Raw genomic sequence first — 25,954 nt, 5'->3', positions numbered from 1 at the left:
CTGTGTCTTAAACCAACTTAATCTAGCTCTGAAGGGAACAAACCCTGACAGTGCTGCCAGATTCAATAGTGGCAGGATCAAGTACATGTTACTCAAGAGGCAACCACTTGCATCATCAAAAATCTCTAATGCTGCCAAGAACAATGCTAATGTATCAACACATTTATGATTAATCTACCAAGCCATAAGAACAAATACACATTTCAATCACCCCATGACTTTATTCACCTTAAACACTTGCATTGTATTTCACAGCATTGGAGATTTTTGATGACAGTTTGTAGTTATTCGTTTCCTCTATCAAATAAAACCTTGTGACTTAGAGGTATGCAAAATTGTGAAACACCTGGATAAGGAGCCTTTTTCACAGGGTTGGCAAGTCTAAAACAAAATAGATTTAAAGTGAGAGAGGAAAGATTTAAAATAGACTTCTTCATACAGAAAGTTGTGGGTGTTGGGTGTACAGAATTTGCAACAAGAGGAAGTAGGAGGCAAGTACAATTACAACATTTGGAAGACATTTGAACAGGTACATGAATAGAAACGGTTTAGAAGGATATGGGCTAAACAGAGGAAACTAAAGCCAGTTCCGATAGACTTCTAGGTCAGAACACCTTGGGCTGAATGGCCCAGTTTCCTGCTCTGTAACCGACTTTAAAACTAAACTTTTAGTATTCAGAAATTATGGAGAAAATAAACTTCTTGTTGGACTGAGGGATGTTTTCTGCAGAATGCAGAAATGACGTGCACGAAAAACATTTGGTGAAAATTTTAATGAAACAGATGTCAGCATAGATGTTTACAAAAAGTAGATTGCAAATTGGACCATGTTTATCAGGTTGTTGTTGAGTGTATATTCAGTGCAAAGTTGCAGACATTGCAGATCATGTGGGTTGTATCAAATAGTACAATGGTTAATATCCTACTCAAGGCTAACAAGCTCTGGCTCCATTGTGTTAGAGTGCAAGTGAAAGTCTTTAAACATGGGTATCTTTAAATTGAAGGGATAAAGCTTGTTACACAAAGGCAAGAATATACTCCTGAACACTGCAGGCGGGCTCAGAAGTAATATGCTGTGTGAGTGATCCAGTTTGGTTCCTCTTCTCTTGAGCGTTTAGCTGAGCTGTGGGATGTGAAGATGGATTTGTAAACCTCTGATTTTTCTCCCATTTCTGCAACAGATCGTTTGACAAGGTTGGTAGCAGGTTTACAAGCTTTCCCAGAAGAAGTGGATGGTGAAGATGATGACAACTGCCCATTTTCTAGAAGAAAACAAATAGAGGAACCATCAGTTACTCATTTTGAATGAGCAATTTTGTCTTTTGCAATATCACAGACTGGAACATTTAAGAGAAAGGAGGGGTATTAATGCAGCAGATAGTTCATCATTTGGGATTTACATTCTCCTGCAGGAGGAGATAATTTTGACAATACTTTAATCGCAACAACAACCATCGAAGATAGAAAGAAATAGTGCAAGTATTACCTGGTTACTTTATTACCTTTGACAAGAAAATGAAGCACATATTTTGTATATCTCAGCGGAAAAAAAGCTTCTAAGAAATCTGAATGACACACCAATACTATGGAAAAAAGGCAAGAACTTAAAAACATGGCAGACATAGGATCACATACATGCCCACAGTCCCATTTGCCAAGTGAGGCTAAACTCACAAACAAATTAATTGTTAAGACTATTCCCACAGGTGGTGGTGTGTATATGGAACGAGCTGCCAGAGGAGATATTTGAAGCACGTACTATAACAACATTTAAAAGGCATTTGTACAGGTACATGGATAAGAAAGGTTTAGAGGGATATGGTCCAATCACAGGCAGGTGGGTGTAGGGGCATCTAGGTCAGTATGGGCAATTTGGGACGAAGGGCCTTTTTTCCCGTTCTGGATGATTATCTTTCAAAGGACACCTGCTGAACTGTAGTTTAACGTTATCTAAAGCTTTCCTTCCCAAACAGAAGGGTACAGAATGTTAAAGTTAAACCTAGACATCAGACAAAACTTCTATTCTGAAAGACAATGGAAATTGAGCTCTTCTCCCCAGCCCCATCAGCTCCCACAAGACATTGTTCATGCTGAGGGGCAAATGGCAAGTACAAGACCGAGATCAACTCAAGTAATGGCATCAAGAAACACGGACTAATGACCTGTACAGAACAGTCAAATCGATTTGGATGTTGAAACAGGCTTAAAGAAATAATCAAAAGATTATTTTCCTTAAGAAATAATTAAAAGGTGGCAGAAATAACCTGGCAGCCCCTGGTAGGAGAATCAATTATTGACCCAATTGATTGATTAAAAGATACAGGATACTTTTGATTTTGTTAATGACTTACTCTGCAAGCAGGTGGGAACTGCTACTTGAATCGTGCTTGAGGTCGTGCTCGAAGCTTGCTCACTGGCTTACATCCATCTCCTCTCTCTCTTTGAAACCTTCTCAAAATCTATGCTTCCTCCACATAAGCTTCTAGTTTGCCTCTCCGAACTTGTGTCTTAGTCTGGTGTCTGCTTCTAGTCACTCCTTTATAGGTTTTCTCACTCACACACAAAACATATTCAACCGTACAAATGATAAATTCAATACCAAACAAACACAGTCTGTGTGGTTCTGACATCAAGTGCAACCTTTGATCAAATTCAGCTCCAAGGAGAGCTTAAACAGATACAGTTGTTATTTTCTGCAACAGGGGATGAGTGGAAACTATTCAGCTGTGTGAAAAGTGCACTCTGCTCAACACTGCCAACCATTTCCAGCACTTGATTTTTATTGACGTTTTCACCATCTGCAGGTTTATGATGTTCAAAAGCCATGTTTACCTCATTTAACTGGAGCAAACTAAACTGTTAAAAGATCATAGCTTGATTTGTTCCACAAATTGCATTATTTTTTAATTTAAAAAAAAACAAGAATACAAGTTGATTGGCATTGGCAAGTGGTCTGTACAGTTCAAAGGAAACATATTCAGAGCACAAAAACAGGCTAATGCTATAATAATTCATTTTTTAAATTTCCCCACATTCTCATCAACTCTCCCCAGATTCTATCACTCATCCACACACTGGTGTAATTTACAGAGGCCAATTAACCTTCCAAAATTAAAACCCAGCTAATGTGTGGTGGTTATACTTGTGGAATAACAGGACAGACAGTGCAACACCTAGTCACAGGTTAGTGTACAAAGTTATTTAAGAAGGAACTGCAGATGCTGGAGAATCGAAGGTACACAATGTACCTAGTGTACAAAGTTACATTGATTTTGGCTTGTCCTTCTGCATCAACACCCATATCAAACCAGTTTAGTTAATTTATAGTCCAGTCTAATCTAATCTCTCTGCATGCCATTCTTTGGTAGCAGTGGTATGAGGTAAATTTGACAGCAGCTGCCACCTGGGCAGTTTTCCCCTGTCCATCATTTTGATGTGCTCACCTATCTAAGCATCACCATAGACTGCTAGCTGGGTATTTGGCAGAAGCCCATTTCATCAATGTTTTATTGCCTTTGATAACACTCTAGCATAAAGTTATTTATGTTGAATACAATACAATAAAACTTTATTCATCCCCTGAGAGAAATTGGTCTGCCAACAGTCACAACACACAAGGTACACGAAAACATGAAATTCAAATTAAAATAAAAATGAGAAGAAAAGACAAACGACTGTTGGCTGTGCTGGTGCTTCCATCCAAGACCAATAGGCCATTCGGACCTTCGAGCCAGCACCGCCATTCAATGTGATCACGGCTGATCATCCACAATCAGTACCACGTTCCTGCCTTCTCCCATATACCCTGTCTCTGCTATCTTTAAGTGCCCTATCTAGTTCTCTCTTGAAAGTATCCAGAGAACCGGCCTCCACCACCCTCTGAGGCAGAGAATTCCACAGACTCACAACTGTGTGAAAAAGTGATTTCTCATCTCCGTTCTAAATGGTTTACCCCTTATTCTTAAACTGACCCCTGGTTCTGGACTCCCCTAACATCGGGAACATGTTTCCTGCCTCTAGCGTGTGCAAACCCTTAATAATCTTATGTTTCAATAAGATCCCCTCTCATCCTTCTAAACTCCAGAGTATAGAAGCCCAGCCGCTCCATTCTCTCAGCATATGACAGTCCCACCATCCTGGGAATTAACCTTGTAAACCTACGCTGCACTGCCTCATTAGCAAGAATATCCTTCCTCAAATTAGGGGCCCAAAACTGCACACAATACTCCAGGTGTGGCCTCACTAGGACCCTATACAACTGCAGAAGGATCCCTTTGCTCCTATTGTGATGAAGGCCAACATGCCATTCGCTTTCTTCACAGCCTGCTGTACCAGCATGCTTACTTCCATTGACTGATGAACAAGGACCCCCACATCCCGTTGTACTTTCCCTTTTCCCAACTTGACACCATTTAGATAATAGTCTGCCTTCCTGATTTTGCTACCAAAGTGGATAACATCACATTTACCACATTAAACTGCACCTGCCATGCATCTGCCCACTCACCCTATCTGTCCAAGCCACCCTGCATTCACATAGCATCCTCCTCGCAGGTCACACTGCCACCCAGCTTTGTGTCATCTGCAAATTTCTAATGTTACTTTGAATCCATTCATCTAAATCATTGATGTATATTGTAAATGGCTGCGGTCCCAGCACCGAGCCTTGTGGTACCCCACTAGTTACTGCCTGCCATTCTGAAAGGGACCTGTTAATCCCTACTCTTTGTTTCCAGTCTGCCAACCAATTTTCTATCCATGTCAGCACTCGAATACCATGTGCCCTAATTTTGCCCACTATTCTCCTATGTTGGACCTTATCAAATGCTTTCTGAAAGTCCCGGTGCACTATATCTACTTGCCCATCTCCCTTGCCCATTTTCCTAGTTGCATCCTCAAATAATTCTAGAAGATTAGTCAAGCATGATTTCCTCTTTGTAATCCATGCTGACTCAGACCGACCCTGTTACTGCTATCCATATGTGCCGCTATTTCATCTTTTATAATTGACTCCAGCATCTTCCCCACCACCGATGGGTGCTAACTGGTCTATAATTCCCATGTTTTCTTGCTCCCTCCTTTCTTAAAAAGTGGGATACCATTAGCTACCCTCCAATTCACAGGATCTGATCCTGAATCTATATTGGAAAATGATCAACAATGCGTCCACGATTTCTAGAGCCACTTCCTTAAGTACCCTGGGATGCAGACCATCAGGCCCTGGGGATTTATCAGACTTCAGTCCCATATGTTTACCCAACACCATTTCCTGCCTAATGTGGATTTCCTTCAGTTCCTCCATCACCCCAGATCCTCTAGCCACTAGTACATCAGGAAGATTGTTTGTGTCCTCCTTAGTGAAGATGGATCCAAAGTACCTGTTCAACTCATCTGCCATTCCTTGTTCCCCATAATAAATTCACCTTTTTCAGTCTTCAAGAGTCCAACTTTGGTCTTAACTAATTTTTCCTCTTCACATACCTAAAGAAGCTTTTACTATTCTCCTTTATATTCTTGGCTAGCTTACCTTCGTACATCATCTTTTGTCCCTGTATTGCCTTTTTAGTTATCTTCTGTTGCTCCATAAACATTACCCAATCCTCTTGCTTCCCGCTCATCTTTGCTACGTTGTACTTCTTCTCTTTCACTTTTATACTGTCCCTGATGTCCCTTGTCAGCCACGGTCGCCCCTTACAAGCCTTGGAATCTTTCTTCCCCTTTGGAATGAACTGATCCTGCACCTTCTGTATTATTCCCAGAAATACCTGCCATTGTTGTTCCACTGTCATCCCTGCTAGGGTATCTTTCCAGTCAACTTTGGCCAGCTCCTCCCTCATGGCTCCATAGTCCCCTTTATTCAACTGTTACACTGACACTTCCGATTTACCCTTCTCCCCCTCCAATTGTAGGTTAAACTTGACCGTATTATGGTCACCATCTCCTAATGGCTCCTTAGCCTCAAGTTCCTTTATCAAATTCGGTTCATTACACAACACTAAATTCAGAATTGCCTTCTCCCTGGTTGGCTCCAATACAAGCTGCTCTAAGAATCCATCACGGAGGCACTCCACAAACTCCCTTTCTTGGGTCCAGTACCAACCTGATTTTCCCAGTCTACCTGCATGTTGAAATCTCCCATTACAACCGTAGCATTACCTTTACTACATGCCAATTTTAATCCTGCACCCTATATCCAGGCTACTATTTGGGGGCCTGTTGATAAGCCCCATTAGGGTATTTCTACCCTTACAAATCCTTAGTTCTATCCATACTGGCTCCACATCTGTTTCATTGTCACCCATTGCAAGGGACTGAATTTCATTCCTCACCAACAGAGCTACCCCACCCCTTCTGCCCCACCTGTCTGTCATTTCGATAGGAGGTATACCCTTGAATATTCAGTTCCCAGCCCTGGCCCTCCTGCAGCCATGTCTCTGTAATTCCCACAACATCATACTTGCCGATTTCTAACTGAGCCTCAAGCTCGTCCACTTTATTTCTTATACTCCGCGCATTCATATACAACACTTTGACCTTGGTATTCACCTCCCCTCTCGCAATTGGCCCTGACCTTACTCTCTTATCCCTTCTCAAAATTTCCTTCCCATTATTTCGGGAGTCCTTCTGTGACTTTTCCTATACTCACTTCCCCTTCAACTCCATCTTTATACTCCCAATTTGTCAAACCCTCCCCCCCACTATTAGTTTCAACCGCTGGCGGAAGGGGCATCAGTCAACTAATTCAGCACAGAAAACTCTGGTTATACTTGGCAGCGCTTGAGGAAACAATGTCTCCAGCCTATAACCTCTTCACAGTATGATAAAATGTTAACAATATGGTAACTGTTCCTTTTTTTCTTGACTTACTAAGTGAGGAATCTCTACTTCAGGTTTCCAACATTGTTCCCAGCACTTATATCCCTCCCTATCTTTGGAACCCCCGCTGGTCCCTCCACCACTCCCCATCTTCGTAACCTCCTCTGGCTCCTAACCCCATTTCCATCTTTGTAACCCCTTCCAACATCTACACCATTCATTAACTATATAACCCATCTATCCCCTACATCAGTGGTTCTTAACCTGGGGGTTGGGACCACCATGGGGAGTCGTTTGGGCTTTACCGAGGGCCATGAAGGGGTCATAAATAGCATACCCATTTGTTGAGCCCATTTTTAGGAACCTAACAAAGGTACATACCACATACCGCATACAGAATTTTGTTCACATATGCGCGTACGTGCCAAAAAGGTTAAGAACCACTGCCCTACATCAATCTCTCTCCTCCTCTAATCCCGCTCCTATGAACTGGGATAGGCACATCAGCCTCTGGGCAGCACAAAGTGGTGAGCTGCCCATTCTCCCCACTCACTGACTGCTGACTTAGACAGAGTTCCTGAAGCTGCCTCCTGAGAAGTGCGGACTTCTTGTTGACCTGCAAGACTCAGCTACACAAATAGCCAGCCAATGAAGCCACACCCTAAGATCTACTGGCTGACATGCAAACATTGATAACTATGTTGACCATGTCAGACATGCAAACACTGATAACTATTAGAAATCAAAAAAAAATCTTCCAATGATTTAAAATAATTACCAAATACTATTAAGCACACTTTAACCCCATCATTTAGAAATATGCAAACTTAGGGTAGGTTATCCCTGCGAGTTGTGTTCCGTGCTGGAATGAATGGAGTTGCCTGACCTTCACCTGGTCTAAGTCTGCAAAGCTTCACAGCAGAGTTCACTAGGCAGCTGCATTCCCCATGAACTCCCAGGTCAGTGTACAGTTGGTGTAATGACGGCACAGATCTTTCAAGTTTGGGACTTCTGCATTTCTGAGACGAGAGGCTCTGAGGATTCAGGTCGTCAATCTGGGCCTTGGTGCAAACAGACCAGAGAAATACAGAGTTCACCATCACCATGGCACGTCTTGTCTCAATGCTCTGCTTCACCTCTAACAATGCTCCTACAGTAGTGAAGCTGATCTACAGAAATCATGGGTAACTGTTTAACCTACAACAAGTGGCCTGCAGGATGTTTGCTGAGCTGCAGTGTGAACATGATGCTTGTATTGTATATGCCAAGACTGCTAAGTGCCAAGCCATCATTGACTCACTCAGTGAAACATTCATTGGATGGACCATACTCAACATCAACGAGACCTGGATCTTCTTCAAACCTGCTCTGAAGCAACACGTTGATCTCCAACAATGAACAATGACTTCCTGGAGAATATAGACCACTTCTCTCATGGAGAAACCACCTACTGGCAAAGGAAGACATTCTGCTTTCTTCAATGGGCAAGGGTGGACTTTGATCAATTGGGTGAAGTACATTTGAAGATTAACATCTCAAACCTGGCTCAAATCTTCTATTGGATAACAGTGACCCCTGCCGGGTTCAGATCTGCCCACAGCAGGAATCTCAGGACATTGGAAAGAGAGCATTAATGCCCTTAAAATCCTTAACTAACCAGAAGAATAAGTGAACCAATATCTTCAACTTCGTCTTCAAACTAAACCAATGCAGCAGTTAGCTCCCCTGTTTGCATCCCCAACATCCGGCTCCCTATTGCGAGCTGTCATAGGAAGAGGTTACCCAGCTGAGAGGGGGAAAAGATTCAAGGATGTGCTCAAAGACTCCTTGAGAAAAAAATCTCCACAGACTCTTAGGAATCCCTAATCCATGACCATCAATGGAGGAGGAGCATACGAGATGATATCGAGAACCTCGGGTCCATGCATCAAAAGCACACAGAAGCCCGATACAAATGGTGAAAGGAGTGGTCCACCTAACAAATTACTCACCCACCCACCCACCTGACACTACCATACTCCATCTATGAAAGGGATTGCTGGTCCCACACTGGCCTCCCTCACCTCCGAAGCCATGGATAGAAAAGTAATTGGCAGACAGGAAAGTAGTGATTGGCAGAAGAGTAGGGATTAACAGCTCCCTTTCAGAATGGCAGGCAATGACTATTGGGGTACCGCAAGGCTCGATGTTGGGACCGCAGCTATTTACAATATACATCAATGATTTAAATGAAGGGATTCAAAGTAACATTAGCAAATTTGCAGATGACACAAAGCTGGATGGCAGTGTAAACTGTGAGGATGCTATGAGAATGCAGGGTGACTTCGACAGGTTGGGTGAGTGGGCAGATGCAGTTTAATGTGGATAAATGTGAGGTTATCCACTTTGCTAGCAAAACCAGGAAGGGAGATCATTATCTAAATGGTGTCAAGTTGGGAAAAGGGGAAGTACAACAGGATCTGGGGGTCCTTGTTCATCAGTCAATGAAAGTAAGCATGCAGGTACAGCAGGCAGTGAATAAAAGGAAAGGCATGTTGGCCGCCATAACAAGAGATAGAAGCAAAGAAGTCCTTCTACAGTTGTTTAGGACCCTAGTGTGACCACATCTGGAGTATTGTGTGCAGTTTTGGTCCCCCAATTTGAGGAAGGACATTCTTGCTATTGAGGCAGTGCAGCATAGGTTTAAGGGCCTGTCCCACTTTCATGATCTAATTCACAACCTTTCTTACTTGTGGACATTTTTCATCAGGCTAGAAAATACACCCCAACCTACTTGATGCCACGAGTACCTACGACTAGAATCACGGCCTGCTACGACCTACCTACGACCTCGTGACAACCATGCTGAGAGTACGAGTCAAGGGCAAACTCAGCAGAGGTCGTGAATTAGGTCGTGAAAGTGGGACATGCCCTTTATAAGGTTAATTCCTGGGATGGCGGGACTGTCACATGCTAAGAGAATGGAGCAGCTGGGCTTGTATAGTCTGGAGTTTAGAAGGATGAGAGGGTATCTTATTGAAACACAAGATTATTACGGGTTTGGACACGCTACAGGCAGGAAATTTTAAGAATAAGGGGTAAGCCATTTAGAACATAGACGAGGAAACACTTTTTCACACAGAGAGTTGTGAGTCTGTGGAATTCTCTGCCTCGGAGGCCGATTCTCTGGATACTTTCAAGAAAGAGCTAGATAGGGCTCTTAAAGATAGCTGTGTCAGGGGATATGGGGAGAAGGCAGGAACGGGGTACTGATTGGGGATGATCAGCCATGATCACATTGAATGGCAGTGCTGGCTCGAATGGCCGACTCCTGCACCTATTATCTATTGCCATGAAAATAGAATGGAATTAAGTAATTCTTGATCCTGAAGTACTACCAAGGTTAAAGAATAACTTCAGAACGAAAATTCTCCTCATACAGAGTACGGTCAACACATTGGTACGAATGGCAATAGAAACACCTTTATTCTTGCAAGAAATATTGGAAATCAAAACGATATATACGATGTATCTGAAACTCAGTGCTAACTGCAAATCAGGTTGCATTCCATGTCATGCGACATACACGGGGATGCTTCCTACAGGTGGAAAAAGGGTCGTCAGTGGACAAGAGCAAGCATCAAATGTGGGAGCATGAGCAGCAGCTGGTCTCACTGCAGTCTGCCCGCAAGGCTGAGTGGTTACCCCTCAGCTCAAAGAAGTGCAGGCAGCAAGGGTAACAACCGGACAGATAAGAACAGACAGGTATTTCTGCAGCCCCTATTAATATCCCACTGAGTAATCTGTATGCTATTAAAAGCACTGGTGGAGGGGTTTATCTGGGGGATGTAGCAAGCCTTGTGTCTCTCTCTCTCTCTCTCTCTCTGAAATTTGACCGTGTAGATGGATATCATGAAGAAGATTGACACCTGTACAGCCCCAGGATGGAGAAAAATAAAATAGACAAAATATTCTGGTTATCTGAGCTTGCTGAGCTTGGGGGGGGGGGGGGGGGGGGGAGATTTAAGTCGTGCCATTTGACAGAATTGATTTAAAGATAAATGTACAAACCCACCGACTCCCATGGCTATCTGGACTACACTTCTTCCCACCCTGCTTCTTGTAAGGACTCTTCCCCTACTCCCAATTAATCCGTCTACGCCCCTTCTGCACCCAGGATGAGGTATTTCAAATCAGGGCATCGGAGATATTCTTTAGGGAACAGGGATTCCCTTTTTCGACTGTAGATGAGGCTCTCACCAGGGTCTCCTCTATATCTCGTAGCTCCGCTCTCACTCCCCACTCGTAACACGGACAGAGTCCCCCTTGTCCTCACCTTCCACCCCACCAACCGTCACATAGATAATCCTACGACATTTTCGCCACCTCCAACGGGATCCCACCACTGGCTACATCGTCCCATCTCCTCCCCTTTCGGCTTTCTGGAAAGACCGCTCCCTCCGCAACTCCCACCCAAGCCACCCCCTCCCTGGTACTTTCCCTTGCAATCGCAGGAAATGCTACACTTGTCGCTTTACCTCCCCCCTAGACTCCATCCAAGGACCCAAGCAGTCTTTCCAGGTTCACCTGCACCTCCTCCAACCTCATCTATTGCATCCGCTGCTCTACATCGATGAGACCAAGCGTAGGCTTGGCGATCGCTTCGCCCAACACCACCACTCATTTCACACTAACCAACCTGATCTCCCGGTGGCCCAGCACTTCAACTCCCCCTCCCTTTCCGAATCCGACCCTTCTGTCCTGGACCTCCTCCATGGCCAGACTGAGTCCCACCGCAAATTGGAGGAGGAGCACCTCATATTTCGCTCGGGCAGTTTACACCCCAGCGGTATGAACATTAACCTCCTATTTCAGGTAGTCCTTGCTTTCTCCCTCCTTCCCCTCCCCTTCCCAGCTCTCCCACAGCCTACTGTCTCCGCCTCTTCCTTTCTTCTTCCCGCCCCCTCCAACTCCACATCAGTCTGAAGAAGAGTCTCAACCCGAAACGTCACCTATTCCATCGCTCCATAGATGCTGCCTCACTCGCTGAGTTTCTCCAGCATTTTTGTCAACCTAAAGATAAACTGGAGTATTTTGCAGCAGAGCTGTAAGCATGATAGAAGACATTGCTTACAATCTATCGCCTAATGCAGTAAATTGAACTGACCTGCAGTGCTGGTGCTTGATGAAGCACTTGCCAACTTGTCAACGGTACTTTTTTTCTCTTCCTGTTTCTGGTTTGATGGTCCTGAGATTTCTGTGAAATAAAAAAAGGAATTCATACGATCCATACCTGCTCAAGCTCCCATATTTGCTACATTCTTGCCCTTATCCACCTGTGGAAAGTATCCTGGAGTTTGTACATGGCACAGCTCGTAACTTTCACAGGTTGAGTTGGCCTGACTTTAAAAGATTAATTCATTTATAAGTTCATAAGTTCCAGGAGCAGAATTAGGCCATTGTCCCCATCATTTAAACTTTCCCCCTCAACCCCAAATCTGTAATAAAGGATTTCACACCAAACCATGAACCATTGACTCAACAACTAACCAAGCAGCATATTTGCCAACCAGTTATTTTGCTCGATAAACTCTGCAATCCACTCTTTTGTGGAGAGGAAACGTAGCAGTTTGCTCTATCACTATATCTGGCTGATCACTGTCCTAGGCATTATTATCATTTCTACATTAATGTATCTTTGGAAGACTGCACTGCATTAGCCATTAATGCTTTGAGTAGACTCTGACATACCAGGTCCAGGCTTATTCTGCAACTCTCAAAATGCATCCCACACACATCTGGTAACAACTCTTCACAAAAAGACGCACAAGTCATCGTCGTCGTCGTGGCTATCCCTCGAGGTCGAGGATGATGGTCTACGTTCTGTTGTTTTTATGGACTCTCAGGTGGCTTATGAGTCCAGTCCTGGCTTTGAAAGTTCTTCGACATTCAGGACAGGTAATTCCAGACGGCAGATCGGGCTTTGGTTGTTGCTGCCTCTCTTTCTGTTTTCTTCCATTTTCTTCTAATTCTGCGCATCTCTTGGCTTCGAATGTCACTGTTCCTTCTTGGATGATGGTTCACCTGAGTTTCCTGTCCTTGGCATTGGTTTCACAATTGTTGATGTCGATTTCACATTTCTTCATGCTGGCTTTTAAGGCATCTTTGAATCTCTTCTTTTGTCTGCCTCTTTTATGTTTGCCTTCTTTAAGCTGGGAGTAGAAGGTTTGCTTTGGTAGACGCTCGTCTTCCATCTGAACAACATGTCTGACCCATCTTAGTTGGTTCTTGATGACGAAGGCTTCGATGCTAGATGTTTTCGCTTCATTCAGCACACTGCGTTGGTTCTTCTGTCTTCCCAACTGATATTTAATCTGTTGATATTAAAAGACACTGTTGATGGAACATTTCAAGTGTTTTTAGATGGTGTTGGTATGTCGTTGAGGTTTCTGATGCATACAAGAGTGTTGGAATCACCTTGTACACTAACATTTTGGTGTCTGTTCAGAGGTCACGATTTTGAAAGACCCTCGTTCCAAAAGCTTTTCCAGCACACTTAAGACGATGATGGATCTCGTCATCAAGGTCGACATTGGAGGAGAGGTAACTTCCAAGGTACGGAAAGTGATCCACATTTTTCAGGGTTGTTTCACCAAGTTGAATTGACGGTTCTTTCCGATTTGTCTCAGTTGGTGACGATTGGTAGAACCCGAGTCTTCTTGGAGTTGATGGTAAGTCCAAGTTTTGTGTATGCACTGTTGAAGGCAGTCAGGATTTTCTGAGGGAGCTGCAACACAGTTGTCGTCTGCGTATTGGAACTCGGTGAGGGAGCTCATAGATCTTAGTTTTGGACTTGATGGGCAAGATTGAAAAATCTGCCATCTGCTCTGTAGATGATTTCAATTCCTGGGGGTAGGTCGTCCTTGATGATGTGGATGGTTGTCGCAATGAAGATGGTGAACAGTGTTGGGGCAATCACGCATCCCTGTTTCACTCCTGATCTGACTTGAAACCGCTCACAGTTGCTGTTGCTGGCCATGAATGTTGCAAGCACGTCATCGTGGAGGAATCTCAGGATTCAAATGTACTTTTCATGACATCCAAAGGCGGATAGGACCGCGCATGATGCAAGCTGATTTGTATTATAACTGACAAAAGCTATGCATTTTGTGGAAAAACTGGGACGTGTGAAATTATTCACTTCATGAATCACTGACCTTTGACAGCACCTTTGACAAGTCCAGGTTTTGAAACAGTTTCAGTTGCCTTGGACTTCCTCGATTTCTGGAAGAAAGAGAAAGCGATATGTAAAAAATGCAAATAATATGTGGAAACCAAGAACTGCAGATACTGGTTTACAAAACAAAAGACACAAAGCACTGAATGTAGTAACTCAGTGGGTCAAGCGACATCTATGGAGAACATGGATAGGTGTTTTGGCTTGGGACCCTTCGTCAGACTGATTGTTAAGGGAGGTGGGGGGGGGGGGGGGGGGCGCTGGAAGAGGAGGAGGGGCAGGACAAAGCTTGGCAAGTAGTAGGTGAATCAGGTGAGGGGGAGGATTTGATGGGCAGATGCTGGGACAAAGCCGGAGATGAAAAAACAGAAAGTACAAGGACTGAAGAGTTGCAACGTGAAGCTTGAAGACGAAATGCAGGTTGAATGGGAGGGGGATGGGAGAAATGTCCAAGGCCAGGTGTGGCACAGGTGATAAAGGGGAGGAAATGAAAATGGCGAGGGGAAGGTTTGTAGGTACCTAAAATTGGAAAAATTCAATGTTCATATCGTTGGGCTGTAAGGTACCCAAGATGAATATGTGGTGCTGTTCCTCTAGTTTGCATGTGACCTTACTCTGACAATGGAGGTGGCCCAGAACAGAAAAGTCAGTATGGGAATGAGGAGTGGCCCAGAACAGAAATGGTTAGCAACAGGGAAATCCAGTAGGCCTTGGCAGACCGAGCCAAATATTCAGCAAACAGTTGCCACGTGTACACTTGGTCTCGCCGATGTACAGGAAGCCAGATTGGAAACACCGGATGCAGTAGATAAAGTAAGAGAGGCTGTATGTGAACCTCTGTCTCACCTGGAAGGACAGGAGAGAGGAGGTATAGGGACAGGTGTTACATCTCTTGCGATTTCTGGGGAAAGTATGAGGAGTGGTGGTTTGGCTGGGAAGGAAAGAGTGAACCAAGGAGTTGTGGAGGGAGTATAAGGGTTAATACTATAATAGACATTTTGGGCTGAATATGCTATTATACTAAGGGCAGGCTTTTGCAGGTTGGCCTTCATGGTGCCAAGCACCTGCAGAGAAGAGGTTGTTTTTCAGGACTAGACACTCCAGTGTTCTGAGCTAAATCCTGTGCTCACACAGTGGAGCCTCCTTTATCATATTAGCTGTTCAACTCACTAACACAATGTGCAACCTGTTTAACTCCCTAACACAATTAAAGGAACCGTATCATGTCTTTGTAAAGACAGGCTTTTTTATGTTACAGTGGAATATTACTGAATGTGCTTTAGCTGCTTTAAGTGGTATAAATGTTGCCTGTACTTCTGTGTATTCCTTGAGAGAGCAATAGCAGGTGACTGAGTGAGCCACTCGTCTCTGTGTCTTCTCCCACCATGGTGTTTAAGTAAAAAGCTTCTCTCTGAGACTTGTGTTCTTTGAATTATTTGACAGTTAAGGTTAGGAGACTATCACAGGAGAGGCAGAAAGAGGTGGGGATTGGAAGTTGTGACGTGGTCGGATCACATCTCCCCACCCCCATCCTTTTCCCAGTAGGAAAATGGAAATGTAGAGTATTATTTAAATGATAATTGGTTGAGAAATGTTGATGCAAAGGGTGTCCTTGTAAAATTACTGAAAACAAAGACAGAAGCTTCAAGCAGTTAATGAGGCAAGAGGTATGTTTGGCTTCATTGCAAGGGGGTACAGGAGTAAGCATGTCTTGTTGCAATAATACGGGACATTGGTAAGATCCTTATCTGATAAAATATATATTTGACATCAGGCAAGGGCAGCATAGGTTCACAAAACAATTCCCGGGATACCATGACCATCATATTCACTATAGCTTGAAGAATAAGAGTGGATCTCATGGAAAATATAATGTTCTATCAGGGTTATAAGTACATAAAGGAAAAAGGACTAACCAGAGAGAGAATGGAACTCCTCAGGAACCAAAGCAGTCAATTCTGTGTGCAGCCACAAGAAATGGGCAAGGTCCTCAATAAGTATTTCTTCTCTTTTCACTGTGCAGAAAGATATGAGGACTGGGGAACTTGAGGCAGTCTAAGGATGTGGCTTGAGAGCAATCAGTATTATGGTCAGATAGGCGCTGAGATATAGACGTAGACAAATATAGTCATAGTCATAGAGTTAGTCATTTCAGCCCAGAGTTGTCCCAGGTTACACAGTGATACAACGTTTCGGGCCGAAACCCTTCTTCAGTGATGGATGGAGCCAGAAGGCAGGGAGGAGACCAGGGGGGCTGAGGAGGGGAGGAGACAGCAAGGACTAACAAAATTGGGAGAATTCGATGTTCATGCCCCTGGGGTGCAGACTCCCCACACGGAGCCTCCCCTTCCTCAGCCCCCCTGCTGTCTCCTCCCATCCCCCAGCCTTCTGGCTACTCCTCCTTTTCCCTTTCTTGTCCCCCCCCCCCCCCGCCCCCGATCAGTCTGTAGAAGGGTTTCGGCCCGAAACGTTGCCTATTTCCTTCGCTCCATAGATGCTGCTGCACCCGCGGAGTTTCTCCAGCTTTTTTGTGTAACCTTCGATTCTCCAGCATCTGCAGTTCCCTCTTAAACAATGTCCCAACTACACTTGTCCCACTTGCCTGCAGTTGGTCCATATCGCTCCAAACCTGTCCTATCCATGTACCTGTCTAATAGTTTCTTAAACAATGATTTAGTCCCAGCCTCAAATACCTCCTCTGGCAGCTTGTTCCATACACCCACCATCCTTAGTGTGAAAAAGGAACCCCTTGGATTCCTATTAAATCTTTTCCCCTTCACCTTGAACCTATGTCCTCTGGTCCTCGATTCCCCTACTCTGGGCAAAAGACTCTCTGCATCTACCCGATCTATTCCTCTCATGATTTTGTATACCTCTATAAGATCCCCCCTCATCCTCCAGCGCTCCATTGGAATAGAGACTCAGCCTACTCAACCTCTCCCTATAGCTCAGACCCTCTAGTCCTGGCAACATTCTCGTAAATCTTTTCTGAACCCTTTCAAGCTTGACAATATCTTTCCTATAACATGGTGCCCAGAACTGAACACAATATTGAATTGAACACTTGCATCGCCTCCAACCACATCTACTGCATCCGCTGTTCCAGGTATCAACTTCTCTACATCATCGAGACCAAGCGCAGGCTCGGCGATCGTTTCGCTGAACACCTCCGCTCAGTCCGCATTAACCAAGCAGATCTCCCGGTGGCCCAGCACTTCAACTCCCCCTCCCATTCCCAATCTGCCTTTCTGTCCTGGGCCTTCTCCAGAGTGAGGCCCAGCACAAATTGGAAGAACAGCACCTCATATTTCGCTTGGGTAGTTTACACCCCAGCGGTATGAATATTGACCTCTCTAACTTCAGGTAGCCCTTGCTTTCTCTCTCCATCCCCTCCCCCTTCCCAGTTCTCCCACTAGTCTTACTGTCTCCGCCTACATTCTCTGTCCTGCCCCTCCTCTGACATCAGTCCGAAGAAGGGTCTCGCCCCAAAACGTGGCCAATTTCTTCTCTCCATAGATGCTGCCTCACCCGCTGAGTTACTCCAGCGTTTTGTGTCTACCTTCGATTTTACCAGCATCCTTACCAGCATACCAGTTCTTTCTTAAACAATATTCTAAATGCGGTCCTACCAACGTCTTATATAACTGCAACATGGCCTCCCAACTTCTATACTCAATACTCTGACTGATGAAGGACCAAATGCCAAAAACCTTTTCAACCACCTTATCTACCTGCAACTCGACCTTCAAGGAACCACACACCTGTACTCCTAGATCCCCCTGCTCTACAACACCATCCAAAGGCCTACCATTTGCTGTGTATGTCCTGCCCTTGTTCAACATCCCAAAATGCAACACCTCACGCTTTTCTGTATTAAATTCCATCAACCATTCCCCCGCCCACCTGGCCAATCGATCCAGATCCTGCTGCAATCTTTCACAACTATCTTCACTATCTGTAAAACCATTAATTTTTTTAATCATCTCCCAGGCTTGACAATTTTATATCTGAGGATAATGTGAGAAGCTAGAGTGGAAATTGCAGATACCTTAGCTGAGTTTTACACGTCATCATTAAATACGGGTGAGGTGCTGGATGACTGGATGATCGTAAATTCTGTGCCTCTATGCAAGGGCTGCAGGGAAAAGGCTGGGAACTACACACCAGTGAGCCTAACATCTGTGGTCACAAGTTACTAGAAAGTATTCCAAGGAGTAAGATATACATGCATTTAGATGGACAGGGGCTGATTAGGGATAGTCTGCATGGTTTTGTATGTGGAAGGTCATGTCTTACGAAACTGAGTTTTTTGAAGATTTGACCAAAAAGGTCTTCTTCTTGTGTACAGCGTGCACAGCCTAAAGTTGTAGGACAACTTGTTCTATTTGATTGTGCACGCCAGGTTGATTGCATTTGTCGAAACAGGGCGGACCATGTGAAGGTTGCAATCTCCCACCCCACCAAAAAGGTTGGAGGGCAGAGCTCCAGATGTCGTATATATGGATTTTAGCAAGGCATTCAACAAGGTTCCACATGGTAGATTGCTCTGGAAGTGAGATTGCATGGGATCCTAGGAGAGATATCTGAATGGATAGAAAAGTGGCCATGGAAGGAAGCAGCGGGTGATGGTGGAAGGTTGTTTTTCTGACTGAAAGCCTGTAACTAGGGCTTGGTGCTAGACCCATTGTTGTTTGTCATCTATATCAATGATTTGGATGATAATGTACATGGCTTGATTAGCAAGTTTGCAGATAAGGCAGATAGATAGTCATGATTAGTACAGGTGTCAGGCAGATTATTTGGGGAGAAGGAAGGAGAATAGGGTTAGCCCCTTTTGATATGGCGTTTGTCCCGCTGAGCTACATGTTGTGTCTATCTTCGTTTTAATCCAGCATCTGCAGTTCCTTCCTGGTCGAACCTGATTGAAAGATGAGAGGCTGGGCGATAGAACGGCAATCGAATGGACCATACCGTGGAGCTAACGGGATTGAACAGGTAATGGTGGAAGAATGTTGGGTACTCGGGGAGAAAATTCCCAACAGTGTTTGAATTTGTCCAAGGGTGACTTCAGTTTCACTTGGGGTTGGGACGGGCAACATTGGGATGAAAGGTGGGGGAGTCGAGGGAGAAGATCCGATAGTAATTTACTGGCTTGCAGCACAACCGGTGAGAACTCTCTCTCGAACGGTGACACCCGGAATGAATGGAGAACTGAATCCAGGCAGTTTTACTATTTAATGGAAATCTACCCAAAACTTCAGGCTGCCTTAGCTCTCTTCCCCCCCCCCTCCCACCCACACACGCGAATGCTGGAGAAACTCCGCGGGTGCAGCAGCATCTATGGAACGAAGGAAATAGGCAACGTTTCGGCCCCGCTGCACCCGCTGAGTTTCTCCAGCATTCGCGTGGGTGGGTGGGAGTTGGGGTGGGGGGGGGGGGGGGAGAGAGAGACATAAGGCAGCCTGAAGAATGGGTCGCCTGTCCATTTCCTTCCGTAGATGCTGCCTGGCCCGCGGAGTTCATCCATTCATGCCTTTGTGAGAGAGAGGGAGGCAGAGAGAGAGAGAGAGGGAGAGAGAGGCAGTCCTGGTCAGTCCTTTGAAGATAGACACCAGTTGCTTGGAGCAACTCAGCGGGACAGGCAGCATCTCTGGAGAGAAGGAACGGGTGGCGTTTCGGGTCGAGAGCCTTCTTCAGACTGAAAGTTTCACCTCTCAGTAGATCATAAAATAACACAATCATCACGGTCAATGTGAGATACAGTGTTTATTCATATTTGACAAAATAAAAAGATGACTTCTTGCACATATTGAGAGAAGGTGCATCACACCAAACAACATTTGTCTAAAAAAACGCAGATTATTCTTCAGCTCTAAAGAGCTTGGGTGAAAAAAACCAATATAGTGTGTGACAACAAAGTAACATCATTTGTGCCACGTGATTAACTACACTACAGTCCACGATGTTCATTCACGATTAACGGGAAAGATCGGGAGACGGACAAGTCACTCGCACAAATGACAGAATTGCCGAGTACCGTAGGAACTCTTTACTCTACCCCCGTTATATCGTGTGATATCGTGCTAGACCACGACCACTCCACTCTGGCTACATCTTGCGTCAAGTCGCCCCGTGAAAACTAGCCATTAAGAGGGAGAGATAGATCAGCCATGGTTGAATTGTGGAGTAGACTTGATGGGCTGAATGGCCTAATTCTGCTCCTATCACTGATGAACTTATAATGACACAAAAGTGGGTGGCATTGTAGATAGTGAAGATGGTTGTAAAAAAATTGCAGCAGGTGGGCTGAGGAATGTTTGATGGAATTTAATACAAAGAAATGCCAGATGTCGTATTTTGGGAAGTTTAACATGGGCAGGGCCTACACAGTGTTGAAGAGAGAGTTGAATATAGCTCTCAAGGCTAACGGAATCAATAGATATTGGGAGAAAGCAGAAACGTGGTACTAATTCTGAATGATCAACCATAATCATATTGAATGTCAGTGCTGGCTCGAAGGGCCGAATGGCCTACTCCTGCACCTACTTTCTATGTTTCTATGAATGGGAAAGCTCTAGGGAATGTGGTAGAACAGAGGGATCCAGAAGTGCAGGTACATCGTGGCATCACAGGTAGATCGGGAGGTCAAAAAGGCCTTAATCAGTCAGAGGATTGAGTATAGAAGTTGGGAGGTCATGTCTCAGTTATACATGATGTTGGTGGAGCCACATTTAGAGCATTGCATTCTGTTTTGGGCACCATGTTATAGGAAAGATGTTGTCAAGCTGGAAAGGGTGCAAAAAAGATTTATGACAATGGTGCCAGTATGCATTCTGAGCTTTTGGAGAGGTCGACCATGTTGGAAGGAATGAGATGTTGTCTTAAGTGGAAAAAATCATGGAGTGCAAAACAGAGTCTTTTTCCCAGAGTAGACAAAAAACAGAGGACATAATTTTAAGGGGGGGGGGGGGGGGGGGGGGGGAGGAGATAGATTTAATAGGAACCTGATGGGCAACTTCTTTAATATATAACGGTGGTGGGTGTCTGGAACAAGCTGACGGAGGATGTAGTTTAGACAGGTACTATTGCAACATTTAAGAAGCGTTTAGACTTGTACAAATACAGGATAGGTTTAGAAGGATATGGGCCGAATGCAGGCAGGTGGGACTACTGTTTTTTCCATTTCAGTCACTAAAACAAGTGGTATTGTAACTATGTTCTTTTCAGAGGTGATCTACACATTTTGTTTGTTACTTGGAGGCTTACGTGAATGCAATTTTATATTAAAACTAGACTAAGTGGGACCAGTTGGGTCCCTTGTTCACACGGGAGGGCTGGTCCCCCGATGCAATATTCCATCTCTCCACCAATTCCCGTAATGGTGGCCAGTGGGGGGGGGGGGGGCTTTCTGGAACGCTGTTATGGGTTCTTGGGGTGGTAGCTCATTCCCTCAAGCCTGATGTGCTGGCAGCTCACTCATGGCTGGTGGGCTGGCAGTTGACTCATGGCTATTCCTTGAAATTCCATTTCAAGCAGGGTGAAAGGCCACCAAATTCAAATCCATTTTCCTACCACTTCAAGCAGGTTGCAAGGCCACCAAATTCAAGTGCAGTTTCCAACCACTTCAAGCAGGGTGCAAGGCCACTGAATACAAGTGCAATTTCATACCACTTCAAGCTGGATCCAAGGCCACCAAATTCAAGTGCAGTTTCATACCACTTTCAGCAGGGTATGAGGCCACCAAATTCAGTGCAGTTTCATACCACTTCAAGCAGGGTGCAAGGCCACCAAATTCAAATGCAGCTTCATACCATTTCATGCAGGGTACAATGCCACCACATACAAATGCAGTTTCATACCATTTCATGCAGGGTGAAACCACCATAAAACCACACAAAACACCAAACTCACAGTTCAGTAGACATTCAGTGTTTTCAGTTGATTCACAGCTCAGACAGAGTCGTGACCTCTCCCTCCCCCGTCATGCAGAGACTGAGCCACACCCACACTTCTGGGTTTTATAACCATTCCCCCTCCCACTTGAAAAGGTGTTGCCTTTATGGCATGATTGACTGGAGAGAGATTCTCAACATTTTTTTAAACACTAATAACACTTTTATTTTTCATTGATGGGAAGAATCCACTGCACCTGCTGAGCGGAGGGCGACTGAGTAAGATGGCCAAAAATCACTGCCGTAAGTGATAGCGTTCTATTTAAAATCAATATACAGTGCAAGCAGGAAGTTACCCAAAGTTCAAGTTCAAGTGAGTTTATTGTCATGTGTCCCTGTATAGGACAATTAAATTCTTGCTTTGCTTAAGCACACAGAAAATAGTAGGCATTTACTACAAAACAGATAAATGTGTCCATATACCATGATATAAATATATACACACATGAATAAATAACTGGTAAAGTGCAAATAACAGAAAGTGGTTGTTAATAATCATAGTTTTGTCCGAGCCAGGTTTAATAGCCTGATGGCTAAGGGGAAGTAGCTATTCCTGAACCTGGTTATTGCAGTCTTCAGGCTCCTGTACCTTCTACCTGAAGGTAGCAAGGAGATGAGTGTGTGGCCAGGATGGTGTGGGTCTTTGATACTGCCAGCCTTTTTGAGGCAGCGACTGCGATAAATCCCCTCGATGAAAGGAAGGTCAGAGCCGATGATGGACTGGGCAGTGTTTATTACTTTTTGTAGTCTTTTCAAAAGCACCCAAACCACCATTTGCAGTCGTTCCTTTTAACTTCAAGCCAAAGCACCCAAATCACCATTTGCAGTAGTGCCTTTTAACTTCAAGCCAAAACCCAAACCACCATTTGCAGGAGTGCTTTTTTACTTCAACCCAATCCCCCCAAACAACCATTTGCAGGCAGGGCCTTTTTACTTCAAACCAACCATATTTTCACTTTCAAACCACATTAAGGGGACTCACAGTTGAGTAGACATGTGTTCAGTGTTATTCAGAGCTCAGAGAGACGTGACCCTCTGGCTTCAAAGCAACCAAACTGCAGAGAACGAGTGAGACATACCACTTCCTGGTTTTATAGTCCCTCCCTCTCCCTCCAGCAGGGGCAGCAGAGAGAATGGTGAATTTAAAAAAACATTAATATCTCTCTGATTTGTCATCGATGGGAAAGATCCTCTGGTCACAGAAGGCGGACGTGGGATCCAAGCGAGGTGACCAAAAATGACGGCCGTAGGTGGCGGCGTTCTCTCGGAAATCGCACCACAGTGGGCCAAATGCGGTCAAGATCAGACTTTTAGTAATATAGATGTAGCTTAGATCTGTTTGGTCCATTGTTGCATCCACTTTTTAAGCGCACATTTTGATTATTTTCCATTCTACCAGAGATATAACGTCTATAATAGACTTTAAATATATTTCTCTGAATCTACAGACCTTGGCTGGGGACCTGGGGCTCACCAAAATTGTTCCCAATTGGGCCCCGCACCTCCTAAGGCCGGCCCTGACTACTGTAGATGCAGCATATTGGTCAGAGTGGGCATGTTGAGCCAAAGGGCCCGTTTCTACACTGTTGGATTCCATGAATTTGGCCAGACAGACTGTTTATGGAGAGGATGTTTCCTTCAGCAGGGATGTCTAGCATGATGTATCGACATTTCAAAAGACTGGACGCGGTATTTAAGAATAGAACATGCACATGCCGTGAGTAATTACTCAGGGTAGGCAGTCAGTCGGCTCTTAAAAAAAATTTAAACCGTGCATGCGCAGGTTGTTCTCTCTGTAAAAATAAAAAATAAAAATAATAACAGCACCAATTCAATTTTCCCAAGGCTTCCTAGTATCCTTTATTCTGAATTACTGAATGGATGGGGGGGGGTGTGAGAACGGTGATGGCAGGTGGCGAGATGGTGGAGAAAACGGGAGCACAGGGACACAGGGACACAGAATCAGTTGTCATCTAAATGAATGGCAACACTTGTTCAAGGGACCAATTGGGGGGGACAGTTCCTTTCACAGCGTGTGGAGAGTCTGTGCCAGGAGTAAAGTTGTGGGGAGGGCAGGAGTGTTGAGAAGGAGGGGGTCGGGGATAATGCCAGTAACTCACTCACTCACCGCTGCCGCAGCTCTCCGGGCGCGAAGCCACTGCATTGTAGCCAGGGATAGATGCAGCTTGGGGAGCTGCGAGCGGCCGCCGGGATCCGACAGCAGTACTGGCCGCCACTTCTGCCGGCCGGCTCACCTCTGGCAGTGCTCTACGTCGGAACACCTCTTACCTGCCGCTCGCTCATGTCACCCGCTTCCTGCAAATCCTTAAATTCCCACAGCGGCAGGAGAGAGCTTTTTAGACAGAGAGCTGCCAGAGGTGAGTGGGGGCCGGCAGAATGCGCAGAGGTGGTGGCCGGTTCCGCTGTCCATCCCGGCATCCTCGCAGCCACCCGAGCTACTTCTCTCCCCCCGGCCACAATGCGGGGGCTCCGTGCAAGGAGCGTAGCAAGTGTGTTACTGGTATGATCCAGATCCCATCCTTCACAACGCTCCTACCCTCCCCGCAACTTTATCTCGGGCCAGACTCCCCAAATGCTATGAAAGGAGCTCTCCCCCCACCCCCACACCCCGGAAAATACGGTATTTAAAAACATCACCAAGAAATGTACTTACCACATCATTGGTACATGAGCTCCATTCTTCTCTCTCTGTTTCCTAAGATACACTTAAAATAATGCCAATCCATATTTGAAAACCCCGCCAAGAAACTAGCGCTGCGCATGCGCAGTAGGCTGCTGCAAAGGCAATTTCAGCTGCCTTCAGCCCCGCTTGAAATTGACAGCTTCCAGCAGCACTGACGGCACGTGGGCTGCACAGGCCTTCAAGGGTTACAAGCGCTGCTGATGAAAGGCACGGAATATTATGCCTACCTAAGAGATCGATCTCTTAGATAGGCATAATTCTACTATGCCTTTACTATTTATATTTAGTAATTACCATGTTATAATTTTAGTCAGGGTAGGCAGTGCCTACCTTGCCTACCCTGACGGCACGTGCCTGGAATAGAACGTCTTCACGGGGGTGGGGAGGTGTTGGATTGCTAAAAGAATGGAGAAAGGAAAGTAGTGAAGGGAATGGCGATCAAGCTACTGAATATATTGTTTTTTTTAGACACAAGAGTCATCACAAAGAGACAGAGCCAGTATTGAAATAGAAGGTCAGTCGTGATTGAACCAAATGATGGAGCAGAATTTAAGGGCCAAGTAGCTCCTCCGGCTCCTACTTTACGTTTCTATCCGCAGAATTTTCTTTGTTTTTCAAAACAGAAATCAACATCAGCTGGTGAGAATGGAGACGTTGAGTTCAACAAGAGACGTTAGAAAAGTTTGATATATGAAAGTATTGGTTTCAACAAGCCAAAGATGAGTACACAAACTATTGGGCAGGCAGAGAATTACATTTCATACGGGGATGTGATTAAGACTTCCACACACCCTCAGTTGCTGTTTATTGTCAGAGTACACAGCTCAAATTTGAGGCCAAGTATTTGGGGGGGGGGGAGATTTGGGAGTAGACCTTCATGAGCATCAATTGTGAACTTGTTTGAAACTGTAAATGAATTTAAGTCTGCAGTCAGAACAGAATAACTAAGAAATTGCTGCATGGCTTTTAAACAGCACGCCATTTTTAAGCACAGCCATGCTTTGCCTCAATCCTCACAAGGCTCAGCAACACTATCAGCTGTTTTTTGAACTTTGGTCATACATAGCTGATATCAAACAGAGTTGATAAGCAGAAGCAAAATGACTTTTCATTTTGGAGTTAGGCACGTACCAGAAGCAATGTTTGCTTCAAAAACAAATAGACTGCTTAATCATGGCAGTCGGTGCCACAAACCACAATAACCACCTTCAATTTGTTTGTTTAACCAGTCTGCACAACCAATCTCCAATGTCATCAGTAATCTAC

At 44.8% G+C, this 25,954-nt stretch overlaps 1 protein-coding gene across 1 annotated transcript in view; it reads right to left on the bottom strand.

Moving 5' to 3' along the window:
- Positions 1-758: 758 nt before the first annotated feature.
- Positions 759-25,954, bottom strand: part of rtf2 (replication termination factor 2) — a 72,490-nt gene continuing 47,294 nt past the window's right edge. The window contains exons 7-9 of the mRNA XM_055652056.1: positions 14,013-14,079; positions 11,963-12,052; positions 759-1,262 (exon numbers count right to left, since the gene is read on the bottom strand). Of these exons, the coding sequence (XP_055508031.1) occupies positions 1,060-1,262; positions 11,963-12,052; positions 14,013-14,079 (360 nt within the window). The 3' untranslated portion in view covers positions 759-1,059. The remainder of the gene's footprint in view (positions 1,263-11,962; positions 12,053-14,012; positions 14,080-25,954) is intronic.

This window comes from Leucoraja erinacea, chromosome 21, assembly GCF_028641065.1.
Source record: "Leucoraja erinacea ecotype New England chromosome 21, Leri_hhj_1, whole genome shotgun sequence".
Taxonomy (NCBI): domain Eukaryota; kingdom Metazoa; phylum Chordata; class Chondrichthyes; order Rajiformes; family Rajidae; genus Leucoraja; species Leucoraja erinaceus.
This window is presented reverse-complemented; position numbering and strand designations above follow the sequence as displayed.